We start from the raw sequence: 23074 nt of genomic DNA, 5'->3' as shown, positions 1-23074 counted from the left end.
TCACATGGGTGACCCAGATGAAGCTCCTGGATTCAGCCTGACCCAGCCTCAGCTGTTGTGGCCACTTAGAGAGTGAACCAGCGAAGGGCAGGTTAGGAGCCACCCTTCCAATCCCAGAAAGAGAAAAGGCAAGCCCCTCGAAGCCCAGAATGGCCACTGACCTCTCAGGGTCTGATATGCTCTTGTCCAGCCTGTGCCAGGAGCCCACTCCCAACAAGGTTGCCAACCAGGTGGGTAAGAATCTGCTGTGACCTCACCAGGGTAGGTGAGGTCACAGCACTGGAGAGGCCAGGAGAGCTGAGGCACCTCTGACAAGAACCATTTGGTAGTGGGAGGTCACGGGGAAGGTGCGGGCGGACACCCATTCTTGCAGAACACAGGGCACCCTGTACGTGACCCCTGCTCCTTCCTGCCTCCTATGATTCTTCCCATCCAAAAAAAAAAAAAAAAAAAAAAAAGCCAAGACACAAGACAGGAGCTGAATTTCATTCTTCAACAACAACAACAACAAATCAAAAACCACAGTCCCGCCCTCCCCCCATGGTCTCCTCCTCCATGACGCTGACTCCAGCTTCCACCAATGTCCATTATGACGCAGCTACCTGGGTCAGGGGCTCCTCCAGGTACTGCACCAAAGCCTGGGCCTGCAAGAGGTGGGGAAGAAGTCAGTGTCACACAAGCCTGCCACTTGAGGGATCCCAGTTCTACTCCCAAGGCCGCCCCCAACCACTCCCACCTCCCTCCTGCCCACATCAGACATAAACCGAGCTGACACAAGGACTTGAGAGCGGTGCGGTGCTGTGGGTGGGAGCGGACACAGTGACGGAGCACGACAGCGGGCCCACGGCTGTGGCAGGATGGACACGTACACACCTTGGCCTTGAGCATGCCGAAGCCCACGGTCTCCTTGGCGTACATACACAGCAGAAGGTTGGCCACGCGGGTGATGGCTACACGGCCCTCCTGGTAGGGGATATGATGGGATGGGATGTTCTGTTTGACACTCACAGGCCCCGCCTTCTCCAAGGGTTCCTCTGGCCTCTCAGAGCCTACATCTTCCTCCCATGCCCTGGACACAGCAGGAGGCTCAGCTGGGAAGCTCTGGCTACAGCTCTGGACACGGGGCTCCGGCTTGGGTTCCAGCCTCAGCACAGCCACCTACTAATTAAGTTACTCTGGGAAACTCTGTCACCCAGGAAATCCGTTTCTCCTTCTGTGATCCCTACCTCACTCCACTTGGCGGAGGTGCGAACACACATGAAAGTGTTTTGTTTCTGCCAAGGGCTGTCCAAACAGTGACATTATTATGAGGTTAGCCCAAAGACACGGAGAGCAGTAACTCAACTTAAATTTCTCTTGTTTTCCCAAGGTACTATTTTAAACTGCAGGCCTGATCCCAGGGTTACAAGGTCGATTAGGAAGGCTGAACAGCATTTTTAAAAAAGAAGAAAGAAATACAGTAAGGGCAGTACTTCGTCAAAATTTTGCTTCTGTGGGTGTATGTTTGTACTGAGCTCTGACTGAAAATGTATGTCTCGTCTGGGTTGCAGTCACATTTGAAAGCTACTGCTTTATATAGCACCAGCTCCAGCTAGGCATCCATAGGAGTCACCTGTTATATAGCACCAGCTCCAGCTAGGCACCCATAGGAGTCACCTGTTATATAGCACCAGCCCCAGCTAGGCACCCATAGGAGTCACCTGTTATATAGCACCAGCCCCAGCTAGGCACCCATAGGAGTCACCTGTTGAGCCAAAATGGCAATGGTGAGGTCTGGGGGGCGGGGGGGCAGGCAGCCAAGTTATATTTGAGACCATTCCTGGTGCACGCACCCTTGCAATCTGTTCGTTTTGGTTCTGCACACCTTTACTAGGTGTCCGCTGTGTGCTGGGAACCAGGCACCACAGCCCCTGTCTTTCTGGCCCTATCTCCTACTACCCTCCCGTGACTCAGGCCAAGCTTGCTGATCCTAGTCACAGGACCTTGGTACTGGCTGCCCTGTCAGAGGGCCACACGACTGGACCCCTACCACCCTCTGTCCTTTGGTCAAACATCGCCTTTTCAGGGACACTGGCCCTAAGACACGTCCTCCACACCCTCTTACTTCCCTGCTGTTTTTCTCCATTGCATTTCATATGGTCCAGACCAGATAGTCCGCTTATTTTAAAACGCATGTAAGGTTGCAAGCTCCACTAGGAATGGGTTTTTTGTCTGTCCTGTCTGTACGCCCCCTCTAGTGCTAAAAGTCCGGCAGGGACCTAAATGGTTGTCACTGAAGAGATTCAGAGAGGAGTGAAGCAGTCCCTGTTCCCAAGAAAGTCACAGCGTAATGGCCACTTCTCCTTTCCCGGTCTGGAGACTCCGCCACGGCCCTGCGAGTCGGTGACGCTGGGTGGACACGCTCTGCGTCTGAACAGCTCTCTACTGTGTAGCCCATTCTTTCATTTGATTGTCAACAGTCCCGAGGTGGTGGAGGATGGCTCATCACCTCCTGCTTGGAGATGAGGTTAAGTGACTTACCCAAGGTTTCACCACTGCTAAGTGCATGGCGGAGACCAGAACCCAAGTCAGACCTGAGGTCCGGGGCTCCTTCCTCGCCACCGCTGGGTGCTCGCGGTCCTGCCTATCGCAAACGCTGCTGCAGGACCAACTCTTAGCAATCTCTCGGAGATCCTGTCCCTGCCCCAACAATCATCCAGGATGGGGGCCAGTTCGACCCCCGGGGATCCCCCTTGGTGGATGGAGGAAGTCTGGCTTCCCTCTCTCCGTACCATGCAGTCCATGAGGATGAATTTAAGGTTGTCTTCGTTAAACGCCTGGTTCCCGTTTCGGTCGTAGGCTGCCCAGATGTTACTCGCGATGGCCGCGGTGACCCGGGCATCCGTGTCTCCATAACCCGAGTAGGCCAGCAGCGATCCCTCGTTATTCAGCAGCCTGGCGAGAGACAAGGATGGGATGTCGACATGCCCGGGACGAGGGGGCTCAAACGCCTGGGTCCCCGCCCCGACGCCCGTGTCACTGGCGCTCCTACGAGGCAAGGGGCCGAGCTGAGCGTGTCCCGGAACGCGTCCCGAACCCCCAGCACGCTGGCTGCCCTTCCCAGGGGCGCGCTCTCGGGCAGCTGCGGGTCCCCTCGGCCGCCTCCCTTCCCCGCCCCACTCCGCTGCAGCCGCACGGGTCCACGGCCCGCACTCACAGGGTGCTCTGGACGCCTCCGGTGTTGGCCTGGCTTAGCACCTGGGTCAACGCCTTGGGACGCAGCATGCCAGCGGCTCGTCACCAGCCTTTAAATCCCAGATCCTCCGAGCGGCGTCCCGCTGGCCGCGGCCTGCGGCTTCCGGCAGTGCAGCGACCCGCTCGGCAACGCCCTGGGAGTTGTAGTTTCCTACCCCGTGACGGCTGCTCTGGCCCCACCCCGCTCAGCCGCGGGGGGACTGGGAATCGTAGTTCCTGTGGTCTCGCAAGGCACCCTGGGAACTGTAGTTCGCCGCCTCAGCAAGACCACGCGGTCGTGGGGGAAAAGAGCGGGAGTGGAAGGGCAATGTGGCAGGGTTGGGAGGACGTTTAACCCCTTGGCGGAGGGAGGTCATCATGGCCGCTTGGCTACTCACGATGCGATAATAGTAGTAATAAATCCTCGTATTTGTCGGGCCCAGCCTGGGTTACTTCTCAGAGCGGTTTTCTACGTTAGGCACGATTCTGTGGGATGAGGCGAGAGATTCTGTTTTCTTGAAACCGAGGCTGGAGCGGTGACGCCGGCAACACCCAGTTCTCGCACCGTACAGGCCATTCGGGCCGTGGGCATCGGCAGCAACAGGGTCACTCCCTGCGTGGAGGCTTTAAGTGGACGTCCCGCGGGGAGAAAACTCAGACTCCGGGTGGCGCGAGGCCCCAGGCCTGGAAAGGAACTTGCACCTCCCAGGGAAGACCAAGTTATCACAGGGGACAGAGGAAGAGCGGCCGCGCAGAAAGTCCTTTGTCCGGCAGCGGGAGTAACCGCGGAGGGGAGGGGGCGGCTTGGGGTCGCCGCGCGGGCGGGGGTCTCCCGCAGGCCCCCGCCGTGGAGGACACGCCCTCGGCGGCCCGGCGGCCCGACCCCCGGCTGGGCCCTGGGCGGACCCCGCTGCAGTGGCCCCCCCAGTCCGCCCGGGGCGCTGTGGCCGCGGCGGGTCCGGAGGGGGCGGCGGAGCCGCGGCGAGGGGAGGGGAGAGGGGAGCGCTGGAGGCGCCGAGCCGAGCCGGGCCGGCCGGCGGGCGGGGGGGAGGAGGAGGAGGAGGAGGAGGAGCCGGGCGGGCTGGCGGGCGGCCGGGTGGCGGCGGCGGCATGGCGGAGCCGAGCGGGGCCGAGACGAGGCCCCCCATTCGGGTCACCGTCAAGACCCCCAAGGACAAGGAGGAAATTGTGATCTGCGATCGAGCCTCGGTCAAGGAGGTAGTAGGGCTGGCGGCGGGCGGGGGGGGGTGCGGAGAGGGAGTACGGAGGAGGGGGCTACGAAGAGACGGGGCGGGGGGCCTCCGGGACGGCCTGGCGTCTGGGGCGGCCCCGGGGAGGAGGGCGGGGGCGGCGGGGACTCCCGAGGGCAGGAGAGGCGGGTCTGGGGCGCCCTGCGCGGGCGGGTCTGGGGGAGTGTGGCGCGTGCTGGGGGGAGCGGGCTTTGCACTGGAGCCGGGGCTGGGGGCGTGGTGGAAGAGTGGGTAAGGGGACACCTTGCGCCGGCCCCCGGGAAACACCCTGGGGCTGAGGGCAGTGTGCGCCCCTGGAACTGGCCGGGGTTCGAGGCGCAGTGGCGGCCCCGGCTAGGTGCTGGACCCGTAGAGCGGGCGGGGGTCAGGCGGAGAGCGCCCGCGTCTGCTGTGTGGCCCGGAGAACGCCCAGTGTCCGCCGAACGCAGGGCGCGGGGTCGGGTGGGGGATGTTCTCTGCCCTAGATCCTTGTTGTCTTTTAAGCCCGAGGTGGTCACCCTTGGTTTTCAGATTTGCACAGTGTGCAGTAGGTGCTCCATAAGGTTTTGTTGAATGAGGGACTCTTGCCTGCGTTCGCCACCCCCTGTAGTTGCTCCAGAATTTCACATAGGCGGGGCTTCAGGATGGGCCATCTGGTTGGAAGAGAGGGATTTGGAAGCTCCCTTTGCTTATTAGCAAGTGCGCCTTTTCTGCTCGGAGTGTGCGTTGGGTTGGGTTGGACTCTGCAGGGATTGAGAATTTAACTTTCCCAGCAGTATAAAATGACCGAGTTCCAGAATAGGGGTCCCTGCACAGCTGGCTTTGAAAACAGCTGGAATTGAGAGGCGAGAGTGTCTGGTCAAGACCTGAGTTCCAATCTGCCCAGGATGTTACCTAAGCTCCCTGCTCTTCCGTTTTCTGATCTTGAACATGGAGTTAATAATGAAAATACCGGACCATTAACTCGTGCCTGGCTCGTGCTCAATGGCTGGACCTTGTTGCTGCTGTTGAGAGAGCTGGAAATCAGGAGAGGCGGGATGCTGGAGGGAGGAGAGGAGAAGGCTGAAGAAGGGCCAGGCAGTAGAAGGAGTTGATGGGGCAGTTGCTCAGTCTGGGGTACAGATAGCTGCAAGGGCTTCCTAGGGTGGGAGACTGGGATGGCACTGAGAGAGGAGCCCCTGACTGGCTTATCTTCCTGGTTAAGAAAGAAGCTCCCTGGGAGGCAGCAGGCGGCAGCTCAAGTCCTTACCTCTCACATGGGAGACCTGGATTGAGTTTCTGGCTCCTGGCTTCAGCCTAGCCCAGCCCCTGCTATTGCAAGCACTTGGGGGGGTGAACCTGTGGCTGGGAGCTCTGTTTGCTCTGTCTCTCTCTCTCTCAAATAAGTAAACAAAACTTAAAGCAGTTGAGACACCTCTTGGGATGTTCACAGTCCATTTTGGAGTGCCTGGCCTGGCTCCATTCCCGATTCCAACTTCCTTCTCTTGTGCATCCTGGAAAGCAGCAGGTGATAACTCAGGTGGCTGGGTCCCTGCCACCCACATGGGAGACCTGGATTGAGTTTCCAGCTCCCAGCTTCTGCCTGACCCAGCTCTGACTATTGGGGACATTTGGGGAGTGAACCAGTGGCTGTCTGTCTCTCTGCCTTTCAAATTAATAAGATAAATAAACTTACAAAAGAGGGGGGCTGCTTATCAAAGCTGGAGGGGTGGGGGGGGTAGGGTTGAGACAGCAGAAGGGACTTCCCTTTGAAATCCTTGATGAGGAATCAGGGTTCCTGGTGAGAGGCGGGGGTGGGGGGAGAAATAGAACTCCCATCTGCTAGTTCAGTCCCCAGATGCCCATGACAGCTGGGATTGGGCCAAGACCAGGAGCCAGGAATTCAATCCAGGTTTCCCATCTGGGTGGCAGGAATCAAATTACTTCAGGCAACCAGGGCCAGCGCCTCCCTGGGTCTGCGTTTGCGGGAAGCTGGGGTTGGGAGCCGGAGTCAGAGCCAAGAATGGAATTCAGGTGCTAGAATGGGGGCCGCAGCCAGCTAAGCAGCAGGGTGAACGCCAGCCCCGCCCCCGTGGCTCTCGCTGGCAGTTCAAAGAGGAGATCTCCCGGAGGTTCAAGGCCCAGCAGGAGCAGCTCGTCCTGATCTTCGCGGGCAAGATCCTCAAGGATGGAGACACGCTGAACCAGCATGGGATCAAGGACGGGCTCACTGTCCATCTGGTCATCAAGACCCCTCAGAAGTAAGTGAGGAGGGGCGCAGCCCGCTCCTGAGGGCCCCCCCTTGAAGTGCTTTCTCAGCCGTGCCCAACTCTCCCTAGAGGCCCTAAGCCCAGGCCCGGGCACGGAGCTGCTGGCTAGATGTGGTCTCACCTCCAGGACCAGGGCCACTGACTTCCCAGAATGCCAGAAGACAGGATCCCCGCTCCCTCCTTCCTTTGCCTGGGTTTGCTGAGCTGCGTCGGCTCCAGCGTCCACGTTGCTCAGGGGCTGCTCGGCGTAGTAGGTGACGTCTCACCGCAGCCAGCCCTGGGGAGCTTTGTGGTACCACTAGGATCCTCCCTTCTCTGTCCTCAGGGCTCAAGATCCAGGCACTGCCACTGCCTCTTCCCCCTGCACGCCTGACCCCGCCTCGGCGCCCTCCACCACACCTGCTTCACCTGCCACGCCCGCCCAGCCCTCCACCTCGGGCAGTGCCGCCTCGGATGCTGGCAGTGGAAGCCGGAGAAGCAGTGGGGGGGGTCCCTCCCCAGGGGCTGGGGAGGGACCCCCCAGTGCTACTGCCTCCATACTCTGTAAGCCCCAAGGGAGGAGAGCACAGTCTCGCTGGGGGCCGGGGAGTGGGGGAGAGCCAAGAGGAAGGAAAAACGTGGCTCCTGCGCCTGGTCTGATGGGGGACGGGGACTCCTGGACATAAGGGTCTAGATGTTGCTACATGAGCCAAGCCGGCGAGGAAGGCAATCTGTGAGGGCTTCCCAGAGGAGGGGAGCGTGGCTAAGTGTAAGGAGTGGAGGGAGAAATGGGCCTGGGCCTGTGGAAACCCTGGGTGAGGAGAGTGGAGACCATGTGAGCTGGGGGAAAAGGTGGATCCCACCGTAGCCACATGGGGAACCTTGTGCCCCTTATCCGGCCAGCCATCGCTGGTTGCCTTCTCCCTGCCCAGTTCTGTGCTCGGCTCATGGCTGCTGTCACAGGTCTGGGTCTTTGCTGGCAGCATGTTAGGGCCGGGGCTGTGAGAGTCATTGGAAGAGGAAGGTGTGAGAAGTAGGTGGGCCCATGGATCTGGCTGTGAGTGGAGGGCGGGCTCTTGCCATAGACCGTGACGCTGAGCCCTCTCCACAGCTGGCTTTGGGGGCATCCTGGGGCTGGGCAGCCTGGGCCTGGGCTCTGCCAACTTCATGGAGCTGCAGCAGCAGATGCAGAGACAGCTCATGTCCAACCCTGAGATGCTGTCCCAGATCATGGAGAACCCGCTGGTGCAGGATATGATGTCCAACCCCGACCTGATGCGTCACATGATCATGGCCAACCCCCAGATGCAGCAGCTGATGGAGCGCAACCCCGAGATCAGCCACATGCTCAACAACCCCGAGCTCATGAGGCAGGTGGGTTCCACGGGGGTGCCCCACCATTTGTTTGTCTGTTCCTTTGGCCGCTGGGCTTTGAACCCTGGAGGTACAGTGATGAGAAGACACAGGCCTAACTCTTCGGAGAAAGCTCTTGGTTACTTTTCTCATAGGCCTCCGAAGGGAAGTGGGGCCGTAAATAAGCAGGCGTCATGCAATGGGGCCGGTGTTATCCTAGGGAGCATCCCAGGCTGCCCTGTGAGCAGAGACCAGGGCTTCTGACCCTGCCCTGAGGCTTGGGTGAGGCCTGAGAGAAGGGGTCACCAAGCTGAGACCCGAAGGAAGGAGGAGATGAAGAGTATTGGGGCCCAAGGGCAGCTCGTGGGAAGGCCTGGGAGTGACAGGCGGCTGGGCTGGCCCAGTGGGGACGGGAGACCCGGGAGGCTGTTTTGGCGTCAGTCTAGGGGAGCTCTGTCCCGTGGTCCAGCCTACCAGGGGCCAGGGATAGAGCACCCAGCAGAGCTGCGGACAGCAGGGTGGGACTTGGCAGAAAGGAACTTGGACACGAGCAAGCGTTCTCAGGTGTTTTGTCCACCGTCTGGTCACGGGATAGAGACTTAGCGAATGAGAAGACGGGAGTTGCAAGTCCTGTGAGGCTGGCTACAGGTGACTGTCACGGCTTCTTAGGAGAGGCGTGTGGAGCAGGTGTGAGAAGGAGGAACGGGAAGGAAGGCTGAGCTAGATGGGGACAAGAAGTTGCTGAACTTATTTGCCCTGTGCCAAATGCCCCTGCAGTTGACCCAGCCTTAGTGAACGGGAGCCACTGGCCGCGGAGAAGAAGGGTTCCGTCCGGCCGAAGGCCTGGCTGTGGGGGTTAGAGGGTGACGGTAGCAGTATGCCAGCTCCAATCCTCTCTCCTTGATTTATGGTCATTTACCAGGAGTCACCGTAGGGCCTGGATCGGACAGACGGACCTGACCTTGAAAGCTGTCCCCACCCCCACCAGGCCCTGCGTCCTGGGGCAGCACTCAGCCTGTTTGCTCACTTGTCCGATAGGGACAGAGGTACCCATCTGGGGTGCTTAGGTGACTTGAATTCCACAGATTCTCAGCCTCCTCCCCTCCCCGTCCGGTCTCTGTTCCTTCTGAACTCAGTCTCCTTGTGCTCCCAGAAACCCAGGGGCTCCCCGGGCCTCAGGGACAGAGGCACTGCCTTCACCCCACCTGGGATTGTTGCCCTAAACTGGAAAGAGCTAGCCCAGTACCCGCAGGGAGGCAGCCCAGGTCACAGCAGGGGAAGGAGGCCCAGTGCACGCTGCTGGCTGCCACTGTGGGGCAGTTCTGGGCCCTGGGGCCTGGTCCTGACACAGAGCCCGCCCTCAGGGCCCACCGTGTTCCCAGCTAGGTGCTCCTTTGGTTCCAGGGCCCATGCTGTCTCTCTCCCTTCACCAGACAATGGAACTTGCTCGGAATCCAGCCATGATGCAAGAGATGATGCGGAACCAGGACCGGGCCCTGAGCAACCTCGAGAGCATCCCTGGAGGGTACAATGCCCTCCGCCGCATGTACACGGACATCCAGGAGCCCATGTTCAGTGCTGCCCGGGAACAGGTGGGGCCGGGGGCTGGGCAGCGGGAAGGGCTGTCTGGGTTCAGGGTTCCTTGCCCCTGACCCAGGCATGCCTGGGGTGCTATGGGCGCCTCCTTCCTTCTCCAACCCTGGGAAGGCTAGGCCTCAGCTTGAAGGCAGTTCTCAGTAGCGTGTAGCCAGGAATGGTCCCACTACTTGGCATTGGCTGAGGCGGGGTGTGTGTGTGTGTGTGTGTGTGTGGAACGCAGCAGGGAGCCCTGGGAAAGTGGGTGGGGCACGGTGTCCAAGGGACGTGACGTTATTCTGGAAAACTCCTTACTCTAAGGGCTCAAAGGTTACAGGGCAGACCTGGGGTTAAACGGCAACCCTAGTACAGCGTGTCTCAGGTGTGGTCCATGGGTCACCTGCCCCAGGATCACCTGGGGAGCTTGTTAAGAATGACTTTGAGCTACAGAATGGATCTGTTTCTGAGGTTGGGGCTAGAATGATGCATGTAAGAGTGTTTTATAAATTCTCTCCCCAGACACAAAAAGTATAGATAAAAATATAACACTGTCTTGTGTCCATATTGCCCTTACAGAGTTGCCATATATAATTGCAGTGCCTTTCTTGTTTTTCTTTTAAAATTTCAATTTACATTAAAGACACATCTATGTGTTTCGAAATTCAAACTTTATGCAAAATAAAAGGGTTTTCAAAAACTATGGGAAGGTATACAAGCTTTAGAAAGTATACAAAGGGAATCTTTTTTTTTTTTTTGAAAGGCAGAGCATGGCGGTGGGGGAGATCTTCCATCCACTGACTCACTGCCCAAATGGCTGCAACAACCAGGCTAGGCCAGGCCTAAGCCAGGGGCCAGGAGCTCCATCCGGGTCTCCCACGTGGGTGCAGGGGCCCGAGCACTTGAGCCATCTTCTGCTTTCCCAGGCACATTAGCAGGGAAGCGGAGCAGCCGGACTCTGATAGGGGATAACTGTGCACAGGCAGTGACGGCACTCGCTGTGCCTTGACGCCAGCCCCACGGGAGGGATCCTTCTACTTCTGTCTTCTAGCCACCTCTTTCCTTCCCCAACACTGACCAGTGTTCGTGTTTTGTATGTTTTCCCGGACATACATAGTATTTGTAAATGAGATTTTGAGTAGAGTTGTAGCCTCCATCTACCCCTCCCCATCCTGTCCTCTGTCGAGGTGACTGCTGCCCTGAAGTTGGTATGAGACTTCCAGAAGCTCATGGAAAAATGGAATTAAAAGACACGTGTCAGGGCGGGCACTTAGCCTAGCGTTTAAGGTGCCCACATTGCACACCAGGAAGCATGTATAAGCCCTGGCGCTGGCTCCCGACCCCAGCTTCCTGCTAAGGGACATCCTGGGAGGCAGCAGCGAGGGCTGAAGCTGTTGGGTCCCTGCCACTCAGGTGGGAGACCTGGGCTGAGTTCCTGGCTCCCAGCTTCCGCCCACCCCAGCCCTGGCCACTATAGATGTTTGAGGAATAAAACAATGACGTAAGGGCTGTGTGTGTGCGTGTGTGTCTCTATTGCCACCTCTCAAATAGTTTAAAGGATGAGTTTCTTTTGGTGCAAATATTTCACGTCTATGCAGTTTTTTCCCCCTAATGCACATTCTACGTGATCCAAATTTCAGTAGGGAGGCCGGCGCCGTGGCTCAACAGGCTAATCCTCCGCCTTGCGGCGCCGGCACACCGGGTTCTAGTCCCGGTCGGGGCACCGATCCTGTCCCGGTTGCCCCTCTTCCAGGCCAGCTCTCTGCTGTGGCCCGGGAAGGCAGTGGAGGATGGCCCAAGTGTTTGGGCTCTGCACCCCATGGGAGACCAGGAGAAGCACCTGGCTCCTGCCATCGGAACAGCGCGGTGCACCGGCCGCAGCGCGCTACCGCGGCAGCCATTGGAGGGTGAACCAACGGCAAAAAGGAAGACCTTTCTCTCTGTCTCTCTCTCACTGTCCACTCTGCCTGTCAAAAATAATAATAATAATAATAATAATAATAATAAAATAAAAAATAATAATAAAATTTCAGTAGGGTGTTGGGTATCTGGTCCGATGGAGTAAGCCACCACTGGGACACCACTTCCCACGGCAGAGTGCCTGGAACCGAGTCCCACTCCTGCCTCTGCTTCTGTGCCGGCTTTCTCTTAATGCGTCTGGGGAGCAGCAGGTTGTGGCTCAAGTTGAGTCCCTGCCACCCGAGGGAGCTCCTTGGCCTGGCTGTTGTGGGCACTTGGGGAGTGAACCAGAAACAAGAGAGAGAATGCCCAGCCGTTGGCTCACTCCTCCAATGCCCACAACAGCCAGGTGGACAAAGCCAAAGAGCCAGGAGCAGGGAACGTAATCTGGGGCTTGCATGTGGGTGGCAGGGACCCAGCCTCTTGCACCATCAGCACTGACTTCCAGGGTGTGCGCTGGCAGGAAGCTGGAGTCAGGTCCGAGCCTCGGGCACTCCAGTATTGGGTACAAGTGCTACCGCTAACTTGTCTGCTTGTTTCTGTACTTTATGTTTAAGATTGACTTGTTTGAAAGGCAGAGTGACGGAGAGGAGGGGAGAGACAGAGAGATCTTCCATAAGCTGGTTCATTCCTTAGATGCCTGGGAAAGCTAGGGCTGGGCCAGGTCAAAGCCAGGAGCCAGGAGCTCCATTCAGGTCTCCCACGTGGGTGGTAGGGACCCAGGTACTAAGACCAGCACCTGCTGCCTTCCCAGGCACATGAGCCGGGGACTGGATTGCAAACGGAGGAGCTGGGAGTTGGAGCACTGCTCATATGGAGAACAGTGTAATGGCAGGAAATCGCACCTAGGAATGTAATTCGATGAATTAACAGCCAGTGCCCCCATGTGGGGCGAGTGTCCACCTTTTTCCTTGTGGAAAGAAACATGCAGTGTATGCCAGGGGCCTGTGCTTCCTGGCTGTGTACTGCCCAGTGCGGAGTGCCACAGACGAGTGTGTCTGTCCCCTGCCCTGCTTGTCGGTCCCTACAGTGAGCCACGTTGTCTTCATGGAGTCTTGCTCTGTGGCAGAGTGAATCCCTCGCCTTAGCTTCAGCATCGTCTTGGTTGTTCTTGGCATTGCTCTTTCAGATTTTAGAAACTGCTTGTCAGGATTAGTTATGAATTTTCAAAGGAATTTATTTATTTAAAATTTTATTTGGGTAATTAAAAAAAAAAAAAAGGTTTACCAAAGTACTACATGCTCCTGGTTTTAAAACAAAACAAAACATCAAATAGGGACCGGTATGGTGGCTTGGCAGATTAGGCCTTCACGTGTGATGTGGGTTCCAGTCCTGGCTGCTCCACTTCCAGTCCAGCTCCCTGCTAATGTGCCTAGGACAGCACAGTGGAAGATGGCCCACGTGCTTGGGCCCCTGCTACCCATCTGGGAACGCTGGATGAGTTCTCAGTTCCTGGCTTCAGCCTGGCCCAGCTCTCGCCATTGTAGCTATTTGGGGAGTGAACCAGCGGATGGAAGATCTCTTTCTCTGTCTTTCCCTCTCTCTGTGCCTTTAAAATAAATCTTAAAAAAAACCCAAACAACTTTGAGAAAGGTTTGTAACAAGACCCCCAGCTAATTCTGATGCACACGAAGGTGTAAGGACCACTGGTTCAGTGAAAAGAACGTAGCATGTGGCACCAGTGGACCTGGTTGAAATACCTGCTCCATCATTTTCTAGTGGTATGATTTTAAAAGAATTAAGTAACCCATCCGAGTCTTAGCTTCCTCATTCTCAAAATGTTGGTAATATAGCATAAAGGGGCTTGCAGTCTTTGCAATCTCAGGACCCTCCCCCCCCCCAACACACACTTTGTTTTTAATTAATTTAGTTACTTGAAAGGTGGAATGACAGAGATCTTCCGTCTGCTGGTTCACTCCCCAGATGATCACAACAGCCAGGGCTAGGCCAGGTTGAAGCCAGGAACCAGGAAGTCCATCAGGGTCTACCACGTGGATGGCAGGGGCCCAAGTCCTTGGGCCGTCTTCTGCTGCCTTCCCAGGCGCATTAGCAGGAAGCTGGATCGGAAACAGAGCAGCTGAGGCTTAAACCAGCGCTCTGATATGGGATCCTGACTTCGCAAATGGTGGCTTAATTGGCTGCGCCACAACAGGAGCCCCTCAGGACTCCTTTATATTCTTAAAAGCTGTGGATGGTGGCCAGCATTGTGGCATAGCAGGTTAAGCCTTTCTGGGACCCCAGCATCCCATATGGGCACCAGTTCTAGTCCTGGCTGCTCCACTTCTGATCCAGCTCTCTACTATTGCTCCTGGGAAAGCAGCAGAAGATGACCCAAGTGCTTGGGGCCCTACGCCCAAGTGGGAGATCCAGAAGAAGCTCTGGACTCCTGACTCTGGCCTGGCTCAGCCCCAGCCGTTGTGGCCATTTGGGGAGTGAACCAGTAGATGGAAGTGCTCTCTCTCTCTCTCTCTCTCTCTCCCTCCCTCCTTCTCTCTCCCTCTCCTCTCTCTGAAATTCTGCCTTTCAAATAAATAAAAAAATAAATCTTAAAAAAAGCTGTGGATGATCCTAAAGAGCTTTTGATTTTGTGGGTTTTATTTGTTGATATTCACGATATCAGAAATTAAAATGGAGGAATTTAAAGAAGTATTTAAATCACTTAAAAAATAACAATCCATTACAAATTAACAAATACAATTCTTTTGGAAGATAACTTTACCCTTCAAAGCAAACCAAACTTTACAGGAGAGAATAGCCTTGTTTTGCATTTTTGCAGTGGGCAGCTGGTGCCTCAGGTCCGCACTCGGTCCACTGCAGTATCACATGTTACTGTAGCCTTTGGAACCTCCCCTCCCACTGTGTCCTCATGAGAGAACACGGGTGAGAAAGGCTCACTAGTGTCTTAGAATTAGCGATGCAATTGTAAAACCTCCAGGTGTCCCAGGACCACACTCTGAGAACCGGTGCATCGGAGAGGTATTATCCACGTTAGAAGAAATGAGTCAGGCGCATAGTAGGTGCTCAATAAATGCTGGCCCGTATCACTGAGGGTGGTTCAGGAGCAGAGCTGTAGCCCTTAGGGGGTACCTGGAAGAAGTGGGTGAGGTGCTCAGCACGTTCCCGGAACAGGAAATGAGACTGAACGTGCTACACAGCCCCTGGCCTGGAGCCTGGTATCTGAACACACATCTGGCGAGCCCGTGCCAGCCCTGGCCCCTTGGCCCCCTTTGAATAAACAGGAAACATGACTGGGCGTGAGACCTTACGATGGCGAGGAGCTGAGGCCGCCCTCATCTTTCCTACCTGGGTCAGGACCACTGGCTCCAGGGCCCTGAGAGATGTGAGCAAGGGGATGAGGCCTGGGACAGAGCTCTGTGCTGGCTCTGACTCCAGAGGGCGCCATCTGACAGGTGCAGACGGGAGGTGGCCCTGGGGTCTCAGCGAGGAGCCTGGTGTAGGGGGTACAGGGGAAGCCAAGGCTTGTGCAGCTGAAGCAGCCCTTGTGAGCCCTTGTGGGCTTAGGTAGGGGGAAGGGGAACACCTTGGGTGGCATCCCCAGCTGGAGGTGTGCTCCACTAGGGGGCGCTGTTGCAGCATTCCTGGAGAGAAGAGAATGACACTTTCGGGACCTGGGTGTGACAGGCAGAGGGTTCAGGGACACTGGGGTTGGACGAGGTGGCTCGGGAGGCGAGTGGAAGCAGGTCGGGGAGCCCACTCCCATCAAGCTGGAAGTGACTACTGGGCACCTACTAGTGTCAGGCTGAGGGTGCAAAGATAAACCCTTGAGAGCTGCAGGAAGCGACTCTCCCCCACACCACGGGAAGGGTGTGCAGAGAGCTGGGGGCCACAGGAGGCGTCTAGAGACCAGGGAGTTAGAGCCAGCGGGGGAGTGCACGGTTTCCTGAGGGTTCGCCCATGCAGCCAGTAAGCCTCGGGCAGCTCCCGTCGTGCGAGGCGAGCGAGTGGGGAGCTGGCGGTGGTGGGGGCGGATACCATCCAGGACCTCCAGGCCATAGATCTGTGCCTTTCCTGAGGGAGGGAGGCTGTTAGGTGAGAGGAGAGGAAGGGCCTGGCCCTTGTCCTGCTTTGTTTGCGTCCCTAACCCAAAACCTTTCCCTCCTCCCAGTTTGGCAACAACCCCTTCTCTTCCCTGGCCGGGAACTCCGACAGCTCGTCCTCCCAGCCTCTGCGGACTGAGAATCGAGAGCCCCTCCCTAACCCCTGGAGCCCCTCGCCCCCCACCTCCCAGGCCCCCGGGTCCGGTGGGGAGGGCAGCGGAGGATCGGGGACCAGCCAGGTGCACCCGACAGTCTCGAACCCCTTTGGGATCAATGCGGCTAGCCTGGGGTCAGGTATGTCGTGGGGTGGAAGGAGCTTAGTGGGGTCTCCAGGGCAGCCCTGTGCCCCAGGACTGATGGGGGTACACACTGCTCCAGGATATTGAAGGCAGAGGTGAGACTGTGTGGAAGCTACTGAGAGAGCTCTGCAGCCTGGGGGCGTGGCCCGTGCACAGGGGAGGGTTGGCTCTGGCCATGTCCTGATGCCCCCGAGAATGACCCAAGTGGTGACTGCTGAGTGAACCAGGCCCTGCCTCCTAAGCTCCATCCATACCTTTGGTTCTGGCCAGTGTATGCGGGTCAGACTGGAGGGTACAGGCTGGAGAGGAATCAGGCAGACCTGCAGACTGGCACACGTGAGGCTGGGGGAGAGGGACACGCAGGGCTGCCAGGTACAGAAGTGCAGGTTGTGCACTGCACACCCCTGGGGAGGATGTGCCATTCATCTGGCTGAAGACCGTGCACGTAGCCCAGAGTATCTCTGGTCAATACCCTGAATTCTCTGTTTGCTTCTGTTTCCTTATTTATGAAATAAGGACTGGAAATTTGATTGTGGCTTTAACATTGGGCTCTGGAGCTTCCCTGGGATGGGGGAGAACCAAATGGGAGAGACTCCAGGCTTCGCGTGCCAGCTCCAGCCAGACCATTGGCATACTTGGCTTCTGAGTGAGAGGGTCCCTGCCACTAACACGAGTCTGAAGCCCCAGGGCCTGGGGGCGTGGTTAATCGGCCTCTAGCCCAGGCATCCTCTGAGCTTGCGGCAGGAGCGGTCCAGGGGCCCGGGTCCAGCCACTTTCCTGGACAGAGTAGATAGGAGTGGGGCCAGGCCAGGGCAGGCTAGGCTGACCTCAGAGCCATGCCACACCACGTGGGTGCCCGTTTGTCATTGCCGTTTTGTGACCCCTGGGTCTCCGAGGTTTCCATCTGGACTCCTTCCCCTCTCGTGTTCTGTGTGCCCTCCTCTGCCAGGGATGTTCAACAGCCCGGAGATGCAGGCCCTGCTGCAGCAGATCTCTGAGAACCCCCAGCTGATGCACACGGTGATCTCAGCCCCCTACATGCGCAGTATGATGCAGACGCTGGCCCAGAACCCCGACTTTGCCGCCCAGGTATCAGGCTGGCGGGGGGGCAGGTGGGCAGGCATGGAGCTGAGTTCTCCCTGGGCCGGGGCAGGACGCTCTTGGGATGGAGCCAACCCCCCTGGTCTGTCTCCCAAGCTCCCCAGCCAACGTGTTCCATAATGGGGCCCCCCACTTTGTCACCTGAAGAGGGGTGATTGGTAATTCCCAGCTCCCAGAACTGTGAGAACCAGACGAGTTAATACGTGGCAAGTGCGGGGTGGCTAGTGTGGCACAGTCACGGTCATGACCGCTCTTGTCCCTGTCATCGTCAGCCTGCCTCCTGGTACTCTCCCATGCCCAGGGTCTAGTTCCATGTCCTCTTCCTGTCCCACTTAGGCCTCCGGATACGTTGAGGTCCTTGGGAAAAGCTGGCCAGATTCGCTGCAGTGGTCTGGGGTGCTGGGAGGTCTGAGGCTGTGGGGGATTCTTAGGGCGCGAAGGCCAGGCCTCCCCTGCCACTCTCGCCCTGGCAGATGATGGTGAACGTGCCGCTCTTCGCGGGGAACCCCCAGCTGCAGGAGCAGCTCCGCCTGCAGCTGCCTGTCTTCCTGCAGCAGGTGAGCGAGCGCCTGCAGGGGTGGAGGTGGAGGGCAAGGGGTGGCGTCTGAAGGTAGGGGCAGAGCTTGGCTTCAGGCTGCCACCTCCTCTCCTTCGCCTTTCTCTGCTTGCGTCCCACCAGATGCAGAACCCGGAGTCGCTGTCCATCCTCACCAACCCCCGCGCCATGCAGGCCTTGCTGCAGATCCAGCAGGGGCTGCAGACCTTGCAGACCGAGGCCCCCGGGCTGGTACCCAGGTGAGGGAGGGGGCAGGCGAGCAGCGGGCCGGCTCCTCCTCCCCTGCAGCCGCCCCCTCTCTGCCGCTCGCCGCGCAGCCTCCGTGTCCCGAGGCTCTGCTTTGCTCTCCCCTCCACCTGCGTTTCCCGTCTCTCGCGTTCTCTCCTTTTTTGAACGCCACCTCCCATTCTTGGGCCCTCCTGCCTGCAGCCTTGGCTCCTTCGGGATGTCCCGGACGGCAGCACCTGCCGCGGGCAGCAACGCCGGGACAGCGCCTGAGGCCCTGCCTCCTCGCCAGCCCCGCCGGCCACGTCTTCTCCAACAGGGGCTTCCAGTGCCCAGCAGCAGCTCATGCAGCAGATGATCCAGCTCTTGGCAGGAAGCGGAAACTCACAGGTGCGCAGGGGCCGTGGGGGTAGATGCAGGCGTTGAGTGGAGGGGGGTGGGCACAGGGCAGCTTTGGGGTCAGCCAGACCTGCCGTTAGGTCCTGTTCTGCTGCGTCCTAGCCTAGGCAGGGATGGATCCTCCGGATCAGTGTCCACAGCGGGCCGTGGGAGGGGGCGGGAACAGCACTTCCTACAGGTGGGTACAGCGGGGGCTCACTGCCTTCTTCCTCATGACAACCCAGGGGAGGCTGCTGTTTTTCTGTTACTGTCTGCTCACCAGCGCTGAGTACAGAGGCCCCGGGGGATGCGTGTCTTGCTCATTTCCATAGCTAGTCGGCCAGGGAGCCAAGACTCACGCCCAGGCCTTGTGGCTCTGGAATCCACACCGTGGCCCACTGTGTTAGCCAGTGCTCCTGCTGTCGGAGGACTCAGGCAGCCTGCCCCTCTGAGGCTCTGCAGGGCAGGCTGCTGGGAGGTGGGCTGACGGGAGCCCCGAGCCACAGACTTGAGGCCAGGGGCTTGTACCAGGAGGAAGAGTGGCGGCCTTCGTGGGCCTCCCTGCTCTCCGCTGGCCTCCGTGTCTCATCTGCGTGTAGCCGGCTCTGTGGGAGCAGGGCGAGGCCCGGTCCCCGGTGGGTTCTGAGGACAGCAGTGAGAAGCCATGTGCAGCAGCTGGCAGAGGCTTTTGTCGGTGGTCAGGGGGCCGTGGCAGCTGAGTGCCATGACCGGGGCGAGTCCTTCCTCTCCCTAGATGACAGCTGACTCATCTAGCCCGGTGGACTGTGACTGCTCCTGCTGGCTCTCAGGCTTTTTTATGTTTTTTTTTTTATTTTTATTTTTTTTAAGATTGATTTATTTATTTGAAAGTTATAGAGCGAGAGATCTCGCACATGCTGGTTCACTCCCCAAATAGCTGCAACAGTTGGGACAGGGCCAGGCTGAAGCCAGGAGCCAGGAACTCTATTCAGGTCCTCCACGTGGGTGGCAGGGGCCCAAGATCTTCGGCCACATTCTGCTGCTTTCCACGGCTCATTAGCAGGAACCTGGATCAGAAGCAGAGCAGCCAGGACTTGAACCAGAGCACATGAGGGATGCCTGCATTGCAGGTGGTGGCTTAACCCCCTGTGCCACAACACCAGCCCCTCGTGGTGTTCACGATCTAAGCGAGTGCTTCCAAAAAACATTTCCAGGAGGGTACCTATCAGTGTGTCAAAAATGGAAAACCTTCCCTTGTGTAAGTCCCTGTGCTCACTGATCAGCTAAACACAATGAAGCAGCTTTTACTTTCCTCGGCCTCGACCGTGACCATAGGCCGTGTCCCTGAAGGGTTATGTTTGGCATGCGTCTTGTTGAGCACAGAGTGTTTGGCTTTGGGAATGCCAGCTGGCATCTCCCGAGTGTCCATGGGGAACAGTTAGGAAAATGAGCTGGTGCAGGCCTATCAGTTAACTTTGAAAAAAATTTTTTTTCTAAGATTTATTTTATTTATTTGGAAGGCAGACTGACAGGGAGAGATGGAGGGAAAGAGATCTTCCACTCACTGGTTCATTCTCTACATGACCACAACAGCCGGAGTTGGGCCAGGCTGAAGCCAGGAGCCTGGAACTCCATGTGGGTCTCCCATATGTGGCTGGGGCCCAGGTACTTGGACCGTCCTCCACTGCTTTCCCAGGAGCATTAGCAGGGAACCAGGTGGGCAGCAGAGCAGCCAGGACTCAGCACTGGCCCCCTGTATGGGATGCTTGCGTCACATGCGGCGGCTTCCCCGTGAGCTGTCAAGGCCCTTCCCCACGTTGTTATTCCCGTTCTGCTGCTGCCTTGGGACCTGGACTCCTCCACTCCCACCCCACCCCGCGCCCCTGGCTGACTCAGAGGACTTAGAGACCTGCTGGTCTTAAAGACCCTTTGGGGCTGGTCCTGTGCCCCTTCACGAGGCCCTGTCTCCTCCAGGTGCAGACGCCGGAGGTGAGATTTCAGCAGCAACTGGAGCAGCTCAACTCCATGGGCTTCATCAACCGGGAAGCCAACCTGCAGGCGCTGATCGCCACCGGAGGGGACATCAACGCGGCCATCGAGAGGCTCCTGGGGTCCCAGCTCTCCTAATCCCTCCGCCCTGCCTCCATGCCGGCGTCCGGGTCCTCTGTCCGCCCCGCCCCCTGCAGCTTGTCCCCTCCTCTTCTCCCCTGTCCTCTGCAGAGGACTTCGGAGGCAGGGGCCCCAACCCCATAGCTCTGTCTCCACCTCCAGCAGAGCCGTTGACAGCATCTCCCAGTGGGGCCAATCGGCCCTACCTCTTACCCCACACCACCTTCTGTGGCCTGCCACCTTCTCCGGAGGCGCGGAGGACCCGACCCCCTGGTGCACGGGAACAGTCTTCCATCAGTCCCTCTGGGGTCTGCCTCGTCTCACGTTCCCTCGCTCTCTTCCTCTCCCCTCCGCCCCTCCTCTCCCAGCCAGTGCTAGAATCTCCCTCTGAAGGTGAGGGCCGTGACTCCACCCCGTCCCGGTCACCTCCTCACCCGGCACTTTCTCGTGGGCTCCCTCCACTGGGCCTCCAGGGAGGCGAGGAGCATGCGTGGTCTCCCTGTCTGAAGGGGGAGACCAGACGGAGCCCTCTGGCTGGGAGCTCCCAAGCCCTGCAGCGGCCTTTGGAGACTGTGTGGCGGAGCAGGGGATGAGGGCTTTGGTTTTTGGAGGAAGGGAATAGGGAGACCGCCTGTGGAGGGCTGCAAGCTGGAATGCGCGTGGGGGAGGAGACGCAGTGAGAGCGGTGGCCAGGTCAGGCCTGCCCCTGGCAGGGAGGCAGAGGAGGTGCTGTTGGGGTTTGAATGGAAAGTGGGGTTCCTGAAGCTCAACAGTGAGACCCAAAAGGGGTGGGGTGGGTTCCGTTTCCCCAAGCACATTACACACACACACACACACACTTCCAGGAACCCAGCACCTGCCTCTGTGCCCACCCCACGCACAGTGACGGGGATTACAGTCTCAGAGGGCTGCTTTGTTGGCTTCTGGTTCGGAGCTCAGTCCCACCAGAGATAAGTGTGTGAGAGGGCCAGGCTACCTGCAGGAGCGCCAGGTCCCTTGGGCTCTGGGTGTTGGGAAACCCGAAGGTAGTGTAGGGGCCCCTCCTGGAGCTGTCGGGGCTGTGCCCAGCACCCTACCACGCCCACTGTTTGAGAGGCGAAGTGGAGGGGTACCCCCTCCCAAGCCACTGGCCTTTGGCATCTAGGTCCCCGCCCTTTGAGTTCCGCACTGTTTCTCTCCAGGCCGGAAAGTTGTGTTTAAGGAAAGAGTGGGAAGGGTGGCGGTGATGCCTTGGATCTGGAATTGGACATTTCTCTACTGCGGCACAGCCGGGGCTCCTGCCACCGCCCGCTCGGCGCACCCCGTGGCTGAGAACGTGGAAGCGAGAGGGAACCAGACTCAGCTCCAAGTGGGAAAGGGGCAGCCCGGAGGAGACGTCTGCGGCCCGCCCGCCCTCCCTGCCTGCCCCCACACTGGACTTTGTAAATAAATGGTGTGGTCTTTGTTGTGAGCGGGCCTTGCTGTTTGTTTTTTGCTCTAGAGGACCTGAGAGTGGACCGCTTCCTGCTGTGACAGCGCCAGTGGGGACCTGGAAGACTGGCGTGGGGTGCAGCTGTGTGGGTGTAAAAATCAGCGAAGGCTGAGGGGTGTCGGGGATGCATGGGTAGGGGTGGGGAGCGCCGACTGCTCCCATTTCCTGTGGCTAGGCCATCTCCTGCCAGGTCTCACTTCCCTGGGGGTCAGGGTGGGGAGTGTAGGGATGAAGGCTGGGCTATTTACTCCACCCTCTAACCATTTGGCAAGACTGCCCTCTTTTCCCTCAAATAAAAGCATAAAATAAAGCAAAGCCTTGGCGGGGGCCAGTGTTCTAACAAGTGAATTGAGCTGCACCTGTGACATCGGCATCCCCTACAAGTGTTAGTTTGAGTCCTGGATGTCCCACTTTCAATCCAGCTCCCTACTAATGGCCTGGGAAAGCAGTGGAGGACGGCGCAAGTCCTTGGGCCCCTGAACCCATGTGGGAGACCTAGAAGAAGCTTCTGGCTCTTGGCATCAGCCTAGCCCAGCCCTGGCCATTGCAGCCATTTGGGAAGAAAACCATATGGAAGATTTTGTGTGTGTGTGTGTGTATGAGTGTAACTCTGCCTTTCAAATAAATATAAGCTTTAATAAAAAGAGGCAATATGTTGAAATCCAGGGACTGCTAGATTAACCCCAGTGAGCATCTAGCACTTGAACTAGTGCCCCAAAGCTTCAATTGGGGGTCCCAGCCTAACCTCCCACCTTTCTGGTCCAGAAACGCTCATTCAACTTGGAGTAAGATGGCATCATACAACTGTACAAAATATTGGGGCCGGCATTGTGGTACAATGCGTTAAGCTGCTGCCTGCAACACCAGCATCCCATATGGGAGACTTGGGTTGAGTTCCCAGCTCCCAGCTTTAGCCCAGCTCAGTCCTGCCACTGGGGGCATTTGGGGAGTGAGCCAGCAGATGGACGCTCACTCTCTCCCTGTCTCTCTGCCTCAAGTAAGCAAATAAAATTCTTTTTAAAAGTATCCATCAAAAATAAGGTAAGAAAAAAAAAGCACAGGGAATTTTTTAGGATGGTGAAGCTCTTCTGTATGATACTACAATGATGGATTCACAACGCTGGGCATTTGCCAAAACCCACAGAGCTTCACAGAGTGAACCTTAATACACAGAGACTAAAGAAACATAATTTAGGAGGTCAGGAGGCCAGGAGATCCTGAGATAGAATGGAGAACAAGACCAGAGAATGTGTTACAAAGGTGTGAGCGTCACCAAAGGTCAGGGGAGGGGCGCTCTGGGGAGAGGCGGCGTTGCCTTGGAAATGAGCAGTCTGTAAGACTAAA

At 57.7% G+C, this 23074-nt stretch overlaps 2 protein-coding genes across 2 annotated transcripts; one reads left to right on the top strand and one right to left on the bottom strand.

Moving 5' to 3' along the window:
- Positions 1-471: 471 nt before the first annotated feature.
- On the bottom strand, positions 472-3511 carry LAMTOR2 (late endosomal/lysosomal adaptor, MAPK and MTOR activator 2). Its single transcript, XM_062192473.1, has 4 exons — positions 3197-3511; positions 2772-2934; positions 874-963; positions 472-644 (listed from the first exon to the last, which is right to left on the bottom strand). Exons 1-4 carry the CDS (start codon positions 3262-3264, stop codon positions 588-590), a joined length of 378 nt encoding a protein of 125 aa, XP_062048457.1. The 5' UTR covers positions 3265-3511; the 3' UTR covers positions 472-587.
- Positions 3512-4298: 787 nt separating this feature from the next.
- Positions 4299-21704, top strand: UBQLN4 (ubiquilin 4). Its single transcript, XM_062192472.1, is given in 12 exon segments — positions 4299-4431; positions 6531-6682; positions 7017-7234; positions 7782-8044; positions 9457-9615; positions 15681-15906; positions 16861-17000; positions 17486-17569; positions 17692-17807; positions 17998-18065; positions 18068-18183; positions 20125-21704. Coding segments are annotated over 12 exon segments (1803 nt in total). The 5' UTR covers positions 4299-4323; the 3' UTR covers positions 20278-21704.
- Positions 21705-23074: the final 1370 nt, after the last annotated feature.

This window comes from Lepus europaeus, chromosome 5, assembly GCF_033115175.1.
Source record: "Lepus europaeus isolate LE1 chromosome 5, mLepTim1.pri, whole genome shotgun sequence".
NCBI lineage: Eukaryota > Metazoa > Chordata > Mammalia > Lagomorpha > Leporidae > Lepus > Lepus europaeus.
The sequence above is the reverse complement of the archived record's forward strand: the minus strand, read 5'-3'. Positions and strand labels throughout refer to the sequence as shown.